The sequence below is a fragment of the Cicer arietinum genome, chromosome 3 (assembly GCF_000331145.2).
Source record: "Cicer arietinum cultivar CDC Frontier isolate Library 1 chromosome 3, Cicar.CDCFrontier_v2.0, whole genome shotgun sequence".
Classification (NCBI taxonomy): Eukaryota; Viridiplantae; Streptophyta; class Magnoliopsida; order Fabales; family Fabaceae; genus Cicer; species Cicer arietinum.
Genome location: NC_021162.2, coordinates 43078517 through 43095489, shown reverse-complemented (window position 1 = coordinate 43095489; position 16973 = coordinate 43078517). Strand labels below are relative to the sequence as shown.

The 16973-nt window shown below is 36.2% G+C and overlaps 1 protein-coding gene across 2 annotated transcripts in view; it reads right to left on the bottom strand.

Moving 5' to 3' along the window:
- The window catches only part of LOC101502835 (uncharacterized protein At5g03900, chloroplastic), an 18280-nt gene extending 1758 nt beyond the window's left edge, over positions 1 to 16522 (bottom strand). Inside the window, exons 1-12 of one of the 2 annotated variants that reach the window (XM_004513454.4) lie at positions 16021 to 16522; positions 9975 to 10082; positions 9797 to 9900; positions 9628 to 9711; positions 9411 to 9483; positions 9259 to 9324; positions 8917 to 9006; positions 5745 to 5810; positions 1471 to 1610; positions 1300 to 1386; positions 1148 to 1214; positions 5 to 64 (exon numbers count right to left, since the gene is read on the bottom strand). In XM_004513454.4, the coding sequence (XP_004513511.1) occupies positions 5 to 64; positions 1148 to 1214; positions 1300 to 1386; positions 1471 to 1610; positions 5745 to 5810; positions 8917 to 9006; positions 9259 to 9324; positions 9411 to 9483; positions 9628 to 9711; positions 9797 to 9900; positions 9975 to 10082; positions 16021 to 16497 (1422 nt within the window). In that variant the 5' untranslated portion in view covers positions 16498 to 16522. The remainder of the gene's footprint in view (positions 1 to 4; positions 65 to 1147; positions 1215 to 1299; positions 1387 to 1470; positions 1611 to 5744; positions 5811 to 8916; positions 9007 to 9258; positions 9325 to 9410; positions 9484 to 9627; positions 9712 to 9796; positions 9901 to 9974; positions 10083 to 16020) is intronic. The other variant, XM_073365906.1, reaches the window with a different exon arrangement.
- Between the last annotated feature and the right edge of the window lie 451 nt (positions 16523 to 16973).

Sequence of the window (16973 nt, the reverse complement as noted above, 5' to 3'; positions counted from 1 at the left end):
CATTCCTTTTCCGAATAAAAAACCATCGAACCAAAGGAATTGCAAAGAAGGAACCAGCATAAATCTGCATGTTATTATCATTCAGTATATATAGACAGCAAAGTGTGATAATAACAAATAACAAGGATTCACCTCCTTATACAAAATATTTTATCGGGACTCCAATTAGATAAACTTCTCAAGAAGCACTTAAGGAAAAAATAATCACTAAAAGAATCTTGCAATAAAAGCACAATTTTTAAACTTTTGTATACTGGAATTATTGTTTAAAAGCCCTGTTTAACTTCTCAACAAATATCTATAAGCTTGTAAGACTTTTTCTTAAGTGAGAACATGATCTTGTTTTAACTTGAGAAGCTCCTATGAAGTAGAAGTAAATCTAAACTGGGCCGTGGTGCAGGATAACGCAGAACGGTTGCCAAAGTATAAACATATCAAGATGCAAGGCAAGGAAGCATCAATTAATTATATGTTTATCAATGCTCTTTTATTGAATCACTCTATTATTCAATCCCCATCAATTCTGTTCCCTCCCTCCCACTATTATATGCTACGTCTTAAGAAAGATACACACAAGAGAAAGATAGGAGAAAAAATAGAAATTTAGTTAAGATCATAATTGGATAATTCAAATCTTAATCTAATCAAATCTAATTCAAAAATTCAAACCATTATTGCTGACAAGCTTTTACACAGAAGAAAACAAGAGACTAGGTAAATTTTGTGTCTAAATACTAGAAAGTGACTAGTATACTCACTCCCATCTTAATTATAAGCAAAGTAACTAAACTCAGGCTTATTAAGAAATTTAGTTAAGTGTAATTAATCTTCTTCTCTCATACCACAAAGAGACTATTGCTGAAGGGTATTGGAAAATAAAGTTTTAGTTAAATAAAGGTATTCTAGAAGTTACAACATTAATTGAGACCGGAGGGAATATAGACTATATAAAGAACCATAGGTACCCCTAATTACAATAATTATATGATACTATATAACATACAGTTACCCTATTTAGATTCTAACATCAAATTCTATAAATAAGCAGCAGAATCCTATATTAAAATGGTCCTTCAAAAGAATAGTTTTCAATTCCTTTTCAATATTGAACAACTTTATTGTCTGGAAATGAAACTATTTGTCATACCTGAAGAAGAGGAAATATGTCGGCTACAAATTTAATGAAGCTACCAGGTCTAATTGCCATATCGCTTCTGATCAATGAAAAGCAAAAGTGAGCATACTGAAATAAAACAGTATAAGAGAAAAATTAACTAATAAGTCGTGTGAAGAGCATACTTCAACATGGTTCCGAGAACAATAACTCCAAAGAGATTAAGGCCGCCCAGACCAATCACCATTGCTCTCTCTGATGAGGAAGTTTTACTGAAAGAACATTGACCCATGTTACCGTTAAATAACCAGATAGAAATAACGAACAATAGGTATGAAAAAAATAGAATAGAGAACCTGAATTGCCAACTTCTCTCCTTGAAAAACTTCTCAACTCCTCCAATCCAATCTGCCCATTTTCTCCCAACATATTCTTTTCTCTTACTCTTTTGAGAAGCTGTCCTCTGAAGAGATGGAAACCTATATAGAATATTTCCCTGCATAACAAGCAATCTGCGAGTATAAATCAAAACAGGATAAAAAAAGGAAAAAAATCATTCTCAGCAGAAACCAAAATACATTATATTTTGTACGAGTTACAAAAGGTATACTACTTAAGAGCTAGAAATTAATAATTTAAGTAAAAACAAAATAATTATTAACAATTGTCTGTTGCTTCCTTAAAGTTATTTTGTAATTGGTGCCAAAGAGGGGTCAACAAGGAGCACTTTTAATAACTGTTGAAAATATATTTATATTTATTACATATCATGTAAATAGGGATAATATCTCCCATATTTATTTTTGTATTTATTGTCTTAAGCCTATATAAAACAGACTCCGTTGTGTAGTTCAGACACACGGTTTCACCATATGTCTCTCTCATTTTCTCTTATTCAACATGGTATCTAGAGCCTATTAAGAGAGACAACCCTATACGGTAATTACCCCGGGACCCACTGTCCTTCGGTGAGATTTTTTTTTCGGTAAACCGTGTCTCAATTCCGGTTTACCCTTCTTTGCCGTTTTTTCGTTCATTTTTTCCTCCACTGTTCATCGCGCGACACTGTTCATCGCGCAACACTGTTCATCGGAAAAAAAAAAAAAAAAAAAAAAAACAAATTTCCCCCCCCCTTTCGCGGGGGGTTTTTTGTGCATCTGATCACATTACTGGTAATAAGACTCTTTTCTCCCCTCTCAACATCTGGTTATTTACCTAGGATAGTCTCAGCCAATGGTTCCCAAACACAGTCTCAAGGGATTGGCACTGTCCAAATCCTCCCTACTCTGTTAGTTAAATCTGTCCTTTATGTGCCTGGATGCCCATTTAATTTAATTTCTATCAGTCGATTGACTCGTTCTCATGACTGTGTTGTCACATTTACTAATTGCAATGTTACTTTGCAAGACCGAATATCAGGACGACAAATTGGTGTCGGATGTGAGTCTAATGGTCTTTATTATCTCTCAAACCCATCAACAGCGTGCCCTACCACATATTCTCCTCTTACTATACATGCTCAGTTAGGTCATCCGAGTCTTCCCAAACTTCAACAATTAGTACCTAATCTAACCAAAATATCTAGCTTAAATTGTGAGTCGTGTCAATTAGGGAAACACACTCGTAGTCATTTCACTGATCGAGCTAATAAACGAGCTTCCTCCCCATTTGCTTTAGTTCACTCAGATGTTTGGGGTCCCTCTCGTACTATTTCCACACTTGAGTCTAGATATTTTGTTACCTTTATCGATGATTTTTCCCGTTGTACGTGGTTATTTTTAATGAAAAATAGGTCTGAATTATTTTCTATTTTTGAACAATTTTATAAGGAAATTAAAACTCAATTTGGTGTATCCATTCGCACTTTGCGCAGTGATAATGCCCGTGAATATTTGTCCCATCAATTTCAAAATTTTATGACCTCTAACGGCATTCTTCATCAAACATCTTGTGCTCATACACCTCAACAAAATGGGGTAGCCGAACGCAAAAATCGGCACCTTATTGAAACCACTCGTACTCTCCTTCTTCATGGTAATGTACCATCTCGCTTTTGGGGCGATGCTGTTCTAACGGCGTGCTATCTTATAAATCGCATGCCTTCGTCTGCTCTTGATAACAAAGTCCCTCACTCGATCCTCTTTCCTGGTACCCCTCTTCACTCACTTCCTCCTCGGGTCTTCGGATCTACATGTTTTGTCCACAATCTCACTCCTGGTCTTGACAAACTTTCAGCTCGATCATTAAAATGTGTCTTTCTGGGTTATCATCGGTCCCAAAAAGGTTATCGTTGTTATTCTCCTACTCTTCGACGATATCTCATATCGGTTGATGTCACATTTTTTGAGTCTGTTACATACTATGAGTCGCTTCCTGATCCTTTGTCTGCAACTATTCCTCTGGACCTACCAAAGTCTATTTCACCTTCTCTTTTACCATTAGAGCCTATTACGTATGCCCCACCTGAGACACCTCCTGTGGCCCCTCCCACTGTCCCACTTGAGACTCCTCTTGTTGATCCTCCAACTGTACAACCTCTTCAGACATATCGTCGTCGTCAACCACCATCGGTTGTACATGTCCCTACACCTGTTCTTGATACCGAGGTCACTCCAGACGCTCCTTCACCGCCACCTCCTTCTTTATCGGATCCGACCCTTGATATTCCTATTGCTATTCGTAAAGGTATACGTCCTACTCGTAACCCATCCCCTCATTACATTGGCTTGAGTTACCATCGTCTTTCTCCTTTGCATTATACTTGTTTGTCTTCCCTGTCTTCTGTTTCTATTCCTAAATCTCCAGGTGAAGCTTTATCTCACCCAGAGTGGAGACAAGCAATGATTGACGAGATGTGTGCACTTCAGAGTAGTGGTACATGGGAATTGGTTCCTTTACCGTCGGGAAAGTCTTTAGTAGGATGTCGTTGGCTTTATACGGTGAAAGTTGGTCCTGATGGTAAGATTGATCGTTTTAAAGCTCGTTTGGTAGCAAAAGGGTACACTCAAGTTTTTGGCCTCGATTACAGTGATACTTTCTCCCCTGTGGCTAAGATGGCCTCTGTTAGACTACTCCTCTCTATTGCAGCCATCAGACATTGGTCTCTACATCAACTTGACATTAAAAATGCTTTTTTGCATGGTGACCTTGAAGAAGAAGTGTATATGGAGCAACCACCTGGGTTTGTTGCTCAGGGGGAGTCCTCTACCATGGTTTGTCGACTTCAGAGGTCTCTCTATGGTCTTAAACAGTCTCCTCGAGCTTGGTTTGGTAGATTTAGCACAGTAGTGCAACAATTTGGCATGATTCGAAGTGAAGCTGATCATTCTCTTTTTTATCGTCACTCAACCCAAGGGTGCATTTACTTGATTGTCTATGTAGATGATATTGTCATAACTGGTAGTGATCAACAGGGCATACTCCAATTGAAACAACATTTATCTCATCAGTTTCAAACTAAAGATCTTGGCAAGCTCCGCTACTTCTTGGGTATTGAGGTAGCCCAATCTAAGGACGGCTTAGTAATTTCACAAAGAAAATATGCTATGGATATTCTTGAAGAGACAGGTTTGTTGAATGCCAAACCGGTTGACACTCCTATGGATCCAAACGTCAAACTTCTACCTAATCATGGGGAGCCATTTTTAGATTCAGGGAGATACAGAAGATTGGTTGGTAAATTAAACTACCTCACAGTCACCCGTCCAGACATTTCTTTTGCAGTCAGTGTGGTAAGTCAATTCTTAAATTCTCCTTGTCAAGAACACTGGGATGCTGTGATACGAATCTTGAAATACATTAAAGGTGCTCCAGGAAAAGGTCTAATTTATGAAAACAGAGGACATACTCAGATAGTTGGTTATTCAGATGCCGATTGGGCAGGCTCACCCATTGATTGGCGATCTACTTCTGGGTATTGTGTACTTGTTGGAGGAAACTTAATATCTTGGAAGAGTAAGAAACAAAGTGTAGTTGCAAGATCTAGCGCTGAAGCTGAATACAGGGCTATGGCATTAGTGACTTGTGAGCTCAGTTGGTTGAAACAGTTACTCAAAGAGCTTCAATTTGAAGAGGCAACACAAATGACATTAATATGTGATAATCAAGCAGCATTGCACATTGCCTCTAATCCAGTTTTTCATGAGAGGACCAAGCATATTGAGATAGATTGTCACTTTGTAAGGGAGAAGATCGAATCAGGCGACATCACCACTAGTTTTGTTAATTCCAATGATCAATTGGCAGATGTATTCACTAAGTCTCTGAGAGGTCCTCGAATCAGTTATATATGTAACAAGCTTGGTGCATATGATTTATATGCTCCAGCTTGAGGGGGAGTGTTGAAAATATATTTATATTTATTACATATCATGTAAATAGGGATAATATCTCCCATATTTATTTTTGTATTTATTGCCTTGAGCCTATATAAAACAGACTCCGTTGTGTAGTTCAGACACACGGTTTCACCATATGTCTCTCTCATTTTCTCTTATTCAACAATAACAAATATAAAAATGATCCACTTGTAATCACCATTAGAGAGACAAATGAAAAGTACGAGTTATAGTGTTTTAATTCATTACATTGTCTCATTTATAAAAAAAATGATTACATTGTCTCAATATACCTCTTCATCAACTTCAGGCTGACCATCAAACCGTAAAAGCACAGGTAACATGTAGGATTCATCATCCTTGAAACATCCAAAGATAAAATGTTAAAAAGTTGGACAATAAAGTAAGAGAAGTATTCATTAGCAAGAATACAATATAAAAATGGAAATTCAGTAGCAATAAGTCTCAAGACACCTATTGACAACCTCAGGTTGGCCATCTGTTTGTGGATGATAGGTTAACTGATTTGAGTTTGGTTCCTGCCAACTTGAATAACTCAGTCCAAAAATGACTCAGAAATCAGAAAAATCCTCTTTATTTGAAACTGTGGTAGTGGAGAAACCATGCAACCTGACAATCTCTTTGAGCAATAATTTTGCTATTGCGTTGGTTGTAAACGGATGACTAAGGAATTAAATGGGCATATTTAGTGAATCTGTCAGCCACAACAAAATAACATCTTTACCCTGACTTTTGGGATGTCCTTCCACAAAGTCTACAGATATACCTTCGATACCTAAGTAGGCAGTGCTTGTAAAATTCCTGCAGGAGATCAAGTTTGGGACTTGTTCTGTCTGCAAATCTTACAAGAAGCCACAAATTCCTAGATGACCTTTTTCAGGCCTCCCAATATACTAATGCTAGGGAGAAACCTAAATTTGTGAATATTGTAAGTTATGAAGAAACCTAAATGACCACCCACGATTGTACTGTGATATTCATTTAGCAATGTAGGAATTTTAGATGATCCTCTTGGTAATACTGACTTGTCTATGTATAACAGCTTTCTGTTTTGGAAAGTATATCCTAGATGAGCATCATAATTTTTCAAAAAGGCATCCATAATTCCCTGTAATTTGCCATTCAATTGAACTTCTTCCCACTCTTCTAATTTAGAAAAATGAGCCATAGAGATAGCTGCATATGTCATTCTTCGGGATATGGCATCAACAGCTCTATTGTCACACTTGGTCTGTATTTGATTTCAAAATTAAAGCCCATCAATTTTTAGATCCATTTAAACTGCTCCTCCCAATACCCTCCGATCTGTGAGAAAGTAGATAGTGCATTTAGTGAACCCAAATGGCATCATTACAAATTCAGTGTCCTTCATGCGTTCTAAAAGCTGTTTTGGGAATGTCTTCCTTTCATTCTTATTTGTTGATACCCAAATTTCAAACCCAACTTAGAAAAATTTGTAGCCCATCCTAACTCATCAACTATTGTTATGGAGAATTCGTCAGGAATGTTGATTTTATTTAAAGCCCTATAATCAGCACAAAAACTCCAACCTACATCTTTTTTATTGACTACTATTATAGAACATTTTAACATGGCATCAACCAATTTATCTATTACATCTTTTTGGTACTGTAGGTACCTGTAGGGGCTGGATTTTGAATAGAAGGTCCCTCCTTTAATACAATGGTGTGGTCAAATATTATTGTTGGTGGTAGACCTTAAGGCTCTAGAAACATTTTGGATACTCATCTAGGATTTCTGAGATCCACAAGAGTAAGGTAGTTTCTTCTTCTACTTCCCCCCTCCAGTCCCTGATACTCCAGAAATAATCTTTTCCCTTCATCTTTTAAAGCTTTGAACACAGCTTTTAATGATACGTCTACTCTAGACAATGTGGATTATCCTTTCAAGATTCTCTTACCTTCTTTCATGGGAACCTTAAGGATTAATTGTCTAAAATTTGCTCAAAATTCCTTCAACTCTACTAACCACTCCAAACCCAACACTTTATCTACACCTCCAAGTTCAAAGGTGAAGAAGTCCTACGGAATGTCCAGCCCCTGAATGTTAAGAATCAATTGTTTGCAGACCCCTTCACATGTTATTTTTCTCCAATCCCTCGCCTCCACTATGTAAGGTGATGTGGCAGCTATACCTAAAATCCTTTTTCTTGGACTAATGCAGTGGATATAAAATTATGGGATGCTCCACTATCCATCAACACTATAACCTTGTGCCCTACAATTTGCCACCATAATTTTATAGACTTTTATGAAGTGAAACTAGTTATATTATACATAGCTAACCGAAGAGTTGAGACCCAACTCCTCTTCCTCCTTTGGTTGTTTTTGCTCATCTTCCTCTCTTCCAATATCAACACATGAAATTGTTTATTTGAGCATACATTTCAAGGTCTAAACTTCTCAGCATATTGGTAACATAACCCTTAGCTTAATTTTTCTAGTATCTCTACCTTCATTAATCTTTTAAAAGCTCATCCTCTAAATGATCTTGTTGTCTTAAAACTACTAGATTAATTTCCTTGTTAGTTGGTTCCCATATGACGATTTTGTTTGGTGAATTGCTCCAGACAAAACCTCCTCATTTAGTGAACACCTTATTACTCATGTTCAACAACAAATTTTTCGCATCAATTATTTGGGCACAGTCCATCATTTTAAGGCAATTAGTTTATTAGGTGTAACTTCAACTCTTCCTACACCACATCCTTAAATCCATTGAGAAAAATTCCTTTGAGATACTCTGGTTTTGCCCCTTTAAGTGGTCTTGCATACAATCAGAATTGTTCCCTGTATCCCACCATGGTCCTTGTTTGTTTGAGATTTACTAACAACTTGTAAGGGCTCTAAAGCATGGAAGGTTGAAATCTTCTTATGATTGCAGCATTGAAATCCTCCCAAATAGGATTTTGAGCACAAAAGTCCCACCATTGATACCATGTGAGGGCCTTTCCTTCCATTGCAACCATAGCAGCTTGAGTCATCTCATGGTTGCCCACACCCTTCAATTTAATGTATCGTTCCACCCTACTCGTCCAACCAAACATATCCTCTCTTTTGAATATAGGAATTGCTAATTTCCGCCCGTATTCGTCTGGGCCAATTCTTCAATCTCTACTCATGTTGACATATAACCTTCATCCACTCGATCTAAGAATTCTACTTGTGCTTCCATTCTTCTAGTTGAGCCGTTTTTATTGGAACGTGCCTTACATAAGTATGCATAATAGGAGACCTATAAATACAGACTGAAAATGATGTGCCCATGCTTTATAGGACTGATGGAATCATCCTTTCTGGTTTGTGAATGTCATCAAAGTTTATCATGAGTATTTCTTTCTTAGTCAAATGTGGTCCATACTCCAGATAAGTAGTAGAGCAACAAACTAGTTAATAATTCTGCAAAATATCATTGTTAAATTACCTTAATCCGCTCTGTAGAATCTATATCAAGATATGGAGCAAGCTCTTCAGCTGCAACAACACCACCATTAGATGATATGTATTGGCCAATCTGTGCATAAGACGAGCAAAATGAAACAAATGGAAGAAATTATAATGCTTAGGTGGATGACAAAAAGATAAAGAGAAATAACAAAAAATAAAGTGTTATATATATAGTATAAAACCGATCAATGAGATTTTGACAAGGTACAAAATTAACATAATAATAAAGTGGAAAAAGCTACCCAGAAAAAGAAGAAAAAAAACCCCAAAAAAATAAAACAAATGCAACGGACCACGGAATTCAGTCCTCAATTATTACCAACTTCCATCTCTCTTCTTCAATTCCTTGATTGGGATCACCATCTCCAAACACAAAGGAGAAGACCTAACAAAAATCCATAACAAAATACTATTTTTTGTCAGAAACATAAAAAATGAGAACAGAAGACGTAATTTGTTTGCATCACATACTGATTCAATAAAGTTTGTCTTATCATCATCAGTTTGTATCCTTCGCCTCCTATAGTAATATGGATCCCAGTACCTTCCATGAAATAGATTATATGTCAGCAAACATTTTTCTCTATATAGATAAGTATGTTACAGACTGAGACTATATTCAAGTAATTTTGAAGTGCATAGATAAATACCACCCCCCAAAATAACAAATATTGTAGTGAATAATTACCAGAATAAATCAGCCGGATTAAAGAAGAAAGTAAATCCTGAATCATATGATCTACTTCCACGTCTGCCACGATTGTCCTCGTCACTGTAAATAATAAACAATATGAATGCATTGAGACCACAAATTTTCAAGACAAACTATGATATGAGATATCTCAGTTATGAAGTACCTTCTGCTGCTAGTTACAAGAGCAATTATTGCAGTGTAAACAATAACAATGGATGCAATAAGTGCTGTCCCAAAAGAAACTCTTATCAAGTATTCTCCGGCGCCCTAACAAATTCAACATCATAATACAACAATCACACTCCAAGTAACAAAAGATCATCAACAACAATTCTCAATACCTTAGCTTTTTCAATAAAAGGTTCAGCTTTAATCCTAAATGACTTGGCACCGAGCTTTGATCGATAATCTTTGGGAAACACATATAAAACGTCTCCTTCCTCAGAAACCTGCAGCAGGCACCATTTGGCCCAATTGAACTTACTTCAGTAACCAAAAACTCAACGCAAACAGACAAGAGTCCTAAAAGTAACAAATAAGCCTAAGAAAATTAAATTAAAACCAACCATCATTACACAATAAAGCACAATAGAAAAGTAGACGAACAAACACCGTCTTTCCGCTAGTAAGCATAACTATGGTCAATGTGTCACGTATAAGTTTTCAGTGCATGCAATTTGCAAACGGCATATCAAAACAGAAATGTCATTTGAAAATCAATTTAGCATAGCAAATTCGACAACTTTTTAAATGGCTAACGTAGCTCACACACGTGGTTAAGGCAGTTCAATGAGTGGTTAATGAGTATATCAATCTTGGATAACTAATTAACTATCAGCTGAACTAAATCAACTACAAATTTGAACATCATCAACTATGAATTCAGGTGTTCCAACTACACATAGATTCAAACATTTTCACATTTAAATTGACGTTTAAAAAAGTTCAGTAGATAGTTAACAAGTTGCGACACCAGATATATTGTTAAGATAGTTAAGGTTTGTAAGTACTAATGAGTCGGTTAGGATTTGTTGAAGAATCGAGATAAATTAGATTTTATTCTCTTTTATTTTATATTATTATGTTTATTTTTATTCTGTCATTATTACTCAGTTTTACTATTGTAATTTCTTTTCCTATATAAACAGCTTAGGGCTGTAATAATAAAATATGAAAGTATTTTGTCTTTTACTTTCTTCATGGTATCAGAGCTCTGGTCAGGGTTCTGTAAACCTTTCCACAACCATTAGGGTTTGGCGCTCTAGCTAAAGCTAATGGCACACAATACCCCATGGAAGGTAGCCCTTATGGGTAGCGGCGACAACGACGATGGTTTGGCAAAAAAATCAGACGTAGTCAACAACCCTGACAATTTAGACAGTGCCATAAGTGGCAGTGGCAGCGGCCTAAGCAGCCAGAATGGTTCTTCCAACTTTTTTGGCCATGAGGGAACTTCTAATGCCCTCAAGGTTGAAATCCAGAAACTAAATGGAAAAAATTATGTCGAATGGTCCCAAACCGTAAGATTGATTTTAGACGGTAAGGGAATATATGGTTTCCTAACAGGAGAGGTGCAAATGCCTGCCACAACTGATCCAAAATACAGGTTTTGGAAATCTGAGAACTCTGTTATTACTGCTTGGTTGCTTAGTAATATGGAATCAACAATCAAAAAACCTTTTATGTTTTTGCCTACTGCCAAGGAAGTTTGGGAGGCTGTCAAAGAAACATATTCTGATATTCAGAATTCTTCTCAAATTTTCGATCTCAAATCACGATTGTGGCATACCAAACAAGGAGATAGAGATGTCACTACCTATTACAATGAGTTGATGACACTATGGCAAGAATTGGATCTCTGCTATGATGATCATTGGAAGTGTTGTGAGGACAGTGTTCTGTTTCTTAAGAGACAGGAGAACGACCGTGTATTCATGTTCTTGGTTGGGCTTAATAAGCGGCTTGATGAAGTCCGAGGCAGAATATTGGGAAAAATCCCATTGCCATCACTTCGGGAAGCATTCTCAGAAGTTAGAAGAGAAGAGGCGAGACAAGGTGTTATGATGGGTAAGTCACCTTCTGTTGGTGAGGTTGAAAGCTCTGCCCTAGTCACAAAAAATGAAGACGGGAAGAGCGCTGGCAAGAAACCATGGTGCGAACATTGCAAACGTCCAGGGCACACACGTGATACATGTTGGAAGCTCCATGGAAAACCTCTAAATTGGAAGAAAAAAGAAAGAAACGAAGGTCATGCGCTCCAAGCCGGTACATCTGATCAAGAGAAGCAGTCTCCTTCAAGCCCATCTCCTTTCACCAAGGAACAGTTAGATCAATTGTACAAACTTCTTGAGTCTCAAACTTCTTGCTCTATAGCTCAGAGTGGTAATTTTCCAAATACTGCTCTACTTAGTATCACTCCCAGCCATACTTGGATTATTGATTTTGGTGCTACTGATCATATGACTGGGGAGTCGAGTCTATTTTCTTCTTATAGCCCTTGTGCAGGTAACCACAAAATTAAAATTGCAGATGGCTCTCTTTCAGCCATTGCAGGGAAAGGTTCTGTTATTCTGTCACCTAAGTTAACCTTAAAAGATGTCTTACATGTTCCTAATTTATCATGTAATCTATTATCCATTACTAAATTAACAAAGGATATAAATTGTCAAGCTAACTTCTTTCATTCTCATTGCACTTTTAAGGATTTGAGCACGGGGAAGATGATTGGCAATGCTAAGGAGAGTGGAGGACTCTATTATCTTGACAATGGACTCGACTTCAAAGACCAACAAAAAACAAGTACCTGCTTTGAATCTATTTTTGTTTCTTCTAATAATGATGATATTATGTTATGGCATTTACGGTTAGGACATCCTAGTTTTCCGTATTTGAAACATTTGTTTCCTAAATTATTTTCTAAGAAGGATCCATCTTTATTTCATTGTGAAACTTGTGAATTTGCTAAACATCACCGTTCTTCTTTTTCTGCACAACCATATAAACAATCAAAACCGTTTGCAGTTATTCATAGTGATGTTTGGGGTCCTAATAGAATAAACACATTTTCTAATAAAAAATGGTTTATAACTTTTATTGATGATCATACTAGAATTTGTTGGGTTTATTTATTGAAAGAAAAATCGGAAGTTGGACAGGTTGTCAAAAATTTCTTTAAAATGGTGCACACTCAATACCAAACAAATATTCAAGTCTTCAGAAGTGACAATGGTAAAGAATATTTTAATATACTTTTGTCCGATTTTTTTCTTGCAAATGGGGTTGTTCATCAAAGTTCTTGTGTTAATACACCCCAACAAAATGGAATTGCAGAGAGAAAGAATAGGCATCTTCTTGAAGTTGCTAGAGCTTTACTATTTGCAAATAAGGTTCCAAAATATTTGTGGGGTGAAGCTGTTTTAACTGCATCATATTTAATCAATCGAATGCCATCTAAAGTTTTAGATTTTCATACACCTCTTGATGTTTTTCGAAATTATTTTCCATTGACTAGTGTCTCTGCTGATTTGCCACTAAAAGTTTTTGGTTGCACTGCTTTTGTTCATGAACATAAACACCTTGACAAACTCGATCCACGAGCAATAAAATGTGTGTTTACCGGTTACTCTCCAACTCAGAAGGGGTATCGGTGTTTTGAACCAAAATCAAAAAGAATTTTTGTAACCATGGATGTTACTTTTGTTGAAAATCAACCATTTTTTAGTGACATTCATCTTCAGGGGGGAAATTTTAAGGAAGATTCATCTTTTACTTTTGAAAACATCATTACTTTAAGTGATATAGTGTCGTCACAAAATTCTGAGACTTATATTGATGCACCAAAAGAAAATGCCCAAGAATCCATATTGAAACTCAATCCACTTATGAATGAGGTTTCGACAGATTCAGTGGCGACAATTTCAAATGAAAATCACAATGATCAAATTCTTGATCTCAATAATAATAAAGGACCACCTGAAATGCCACAACATAATGACTCAGATAAAGAGACACAAAGCAGGTTTACTACAATTGACCCTACTTGGAAGGGAAATGTCTTTGAAAGAAGAAACCATAAACAGAGAAATGAAGGACCCATTCTCCGACCCTTCCAAGATTCTGAACCAATAGATAATCCAACACATCATCTTGATACATGTAAGTCTTCTTCTATTCTTAAGAGTCATGTCGAGTATCCTGATTTAGACCTTCCTATTGCAATTAGAAAACCTATTAGATCATGCACTAAATATCCTTTGTCTAATTATGTGTCATACTCAAAATTGTCTTCTTCATTTGCTGCATTTACCTCTAAGTTGTCTACTGTAGAAATTCCAAAAAATATACAGGAGGCTCTAAAAATTCCAAAGTGGAAAGAAGCTGTTCTTGAGGAGATGAGAGCTCTTGAGAAGAATCAAACTTGGAGAGTCATGACATTACCTACAGGAAAGAATACTGTTGGCTGTAAATGGGTATTTACTGTGAAATATAATTCTGATAACACAGTTGAAAGATACAAGGCACGCTTGGTTGCTAAAGGGTTTACTCAGACATATGGCATTGATTACTCAGAGACTTTTGCTCCCGTTGCCAAATTAAACACTATTAGAGTTCTCTTGTCCTTGGCAGTGAATTTAGATTGGTCTCTTAACCAACTTGATGTAAAGAATGCTTTTCTGAATGGTGATTTGGAGGAGGAAGTATACATGGATAGCCCACCTGGCTTTGAAGATAAATTTGGTTCAAATGTGTGCAAACTTCAAAAATCCCTTTATGGTCTCAAGCAATCTCCAAGGGCTTGGTTTGAAAAATTCACTCAGTCGGTCAAAAGGCAAGGATATATGCAGGGACAATCAGACTATACTTTGTTCATGAAGTTCTCTAATGTTGGTAAAATTTCAATTTTAATTGTATATGTAGATGATATTATTCTCACAGGAGATGACATTGTTGAGATGGAAAGATTGAAGAAAAATTTGACTAAAGAATTTGAGATCAAAGATTTAGGCGCGCTTAAATATTTTCTTGGTATGGAAGTTGTTCGCTCAAAGAAGGGAATTGTTGTTTCTCAAAGAAAATACATCCTAGATCTCTTGGAAGAAACTGGGATGAGTGGGTGTAGACCAGCAGATACTCCTATGGAATTAAATGCTAAACTTTGGGAGAAAGGCAGTGTTCCTGTTGAGATTGGAAGATACCAGAGGTTAGTCGGCAAACTTATTTATCTAGCCCACACTAGACCTGACATCGCTTTCTCTGTGAGTGTTGTAAGTCAATTCATGCATTCTCCCTATGAAGAACACTTGGAGGCAGTTTATCGAATCTTAAGGTACTTGAAATCCAATCCTGGAAAGGGTTTGTGCTTCAAGAAAACTAATGACAGAGAAGTCTCTATATTTACAGATGTTGATTGGGTAGGATCAATTACTGATAGAAAATCCACCACTGGATATTGTGCCTATGTTTGGGGAAATTTAGTTACTTGGAGAAGTAAGAAACAAGGGGTTGTTGCTCGAAGCAGTGCAGAAGCTGAATTCAGAGCAATGGCTCAAGGAATCTGTGAACTTTTATGGATTCGTAAACTCTTGGACGAACTGAAAATGAAAGTTGACTCACCCTTAAAATTGTTCTGTGATAGCAAAGCAGCAATAAGTATAGCTCAACCCTGTACAACATGATAGAACCAAGCATATTGAGATTGACCGCCATTTCATAAAAGAAAAAATTGATGCTGGAGTTATATGTCTGCCATTTGTGACTTCCAATCAGCAAACTGCTGATATTTTGACAAAAAGTTTGGCAAGACCCAATTTTGAGCGACTTATAGCCAAGTTGGGCATGACAGATATCTATGCACCAACTTGAGGGGGGGTGTTGAAGAATCGAGATAAATTAGATTTTATTCTCTTTTATTTTATATTATTATGTTTATTTTTATTCTGTCATTATTACTCAGTTTTACTATTGTAATTTCTTTTCCTATATAAACAGCTTAGGGCTGTAATAATAAAATATGAAAGTATTTTGTCTTTTACTTTCTTCAGGATTAGTTAGAGTTAGTTACTTAATTGGTTAGCTACAATTAGAGTTAGTTAGAAGGTTAGTGTTCACTAACCACTATAAATTGGAGTATAGTTGTATGATTTCATTTTGAGCCTTCAAGCTATGGCTTCTCCTTTTGTCCCAATTCTCATATTTCTAATAATATCCATTAAGCAAATCTAACAATTAATTAACTATACGTATGAATTTCATTAACTACTACTCTAAAAGCTGTCGAATTTTGTTCCAAATTGATAATCAAATTCAAATAACATTTCTGCATTGAAAATTCAAAAACAAACCCAAGGAAAAAATAAATAAAATAAAAAAAGGAAAAGATATAGGTACCTCTAAGAAACCATTGGTATCAGCAGCAAGAGCTTGGAGTGCCTTTTGAGCTTGATTCAACTTAAGACCAGCCTTACTAGCCACGTCACCAATGGTCACCCTACCACCACAAGCATCCACAGCATCCATAGTTCGTTTCCTGACATCAGAAGGCAACTTATCACTTTCGACTATGCCACCAGGCCTGATCGCTCGGCCCAAATCGACTGCGGCCCGAGGTACAAAAGCCCAAGCCCGCCGTTTATTGGTTGTTCGGTTTTGTTGGAAAGGGGAGAAGAGGGGTTTGGGAAAAGGTGAAGAAGTGAAGGTAAGTAGTCGGGATGTGGTGGGTGTGATGGTGAAGCATGTGGAGATTGACGCCATTTGGGTAGCGTTGGAGTTGGAATTGGAATTGGAAATGGAAATCCAAGTGTGGCCCTCCCTGGGAATGGGTGTGTGGAAAGAAGGCGGGAGGATATGGCCGGTGTATTGACACATTTCGCCTTTCTCCTGTTAGTGTTTACTCACATCTTAATTAGGGCCCGATTCTTTACTATTTTCAAAAAAATAATATTTAATCTAATTTTTTTAAGAGTAAATTTTCAAATTTTTTTATTTATATTATTGGGTAGTGTTTGCATTTGATAATTAAGATATTATTTCTTTTAAAATTTTTAAGAAAAATAAAAACTGTTGTGTTTGGAGGAATGAGAATAACATTATTATTATAAATTAGTTATAAAAAGATAAATTTAATAAGAGATTAAAAAATTTCTAATTTGAAGTAATTTTTATATTTTTTATATTCTCATTTTTTTTGAAAACTGTGACAAAGAGATGAAAACTTTTAAAAGAGATTAATTTTTTAAAAAAAATGTGAGTTATTTTACGAAAAAAGTTGTGCATTTAGTGTGAATTCGTTCTAGAATTAATATAGTATTCCATTTCTTTTTAATCATAGTTGTAAAGTTTTA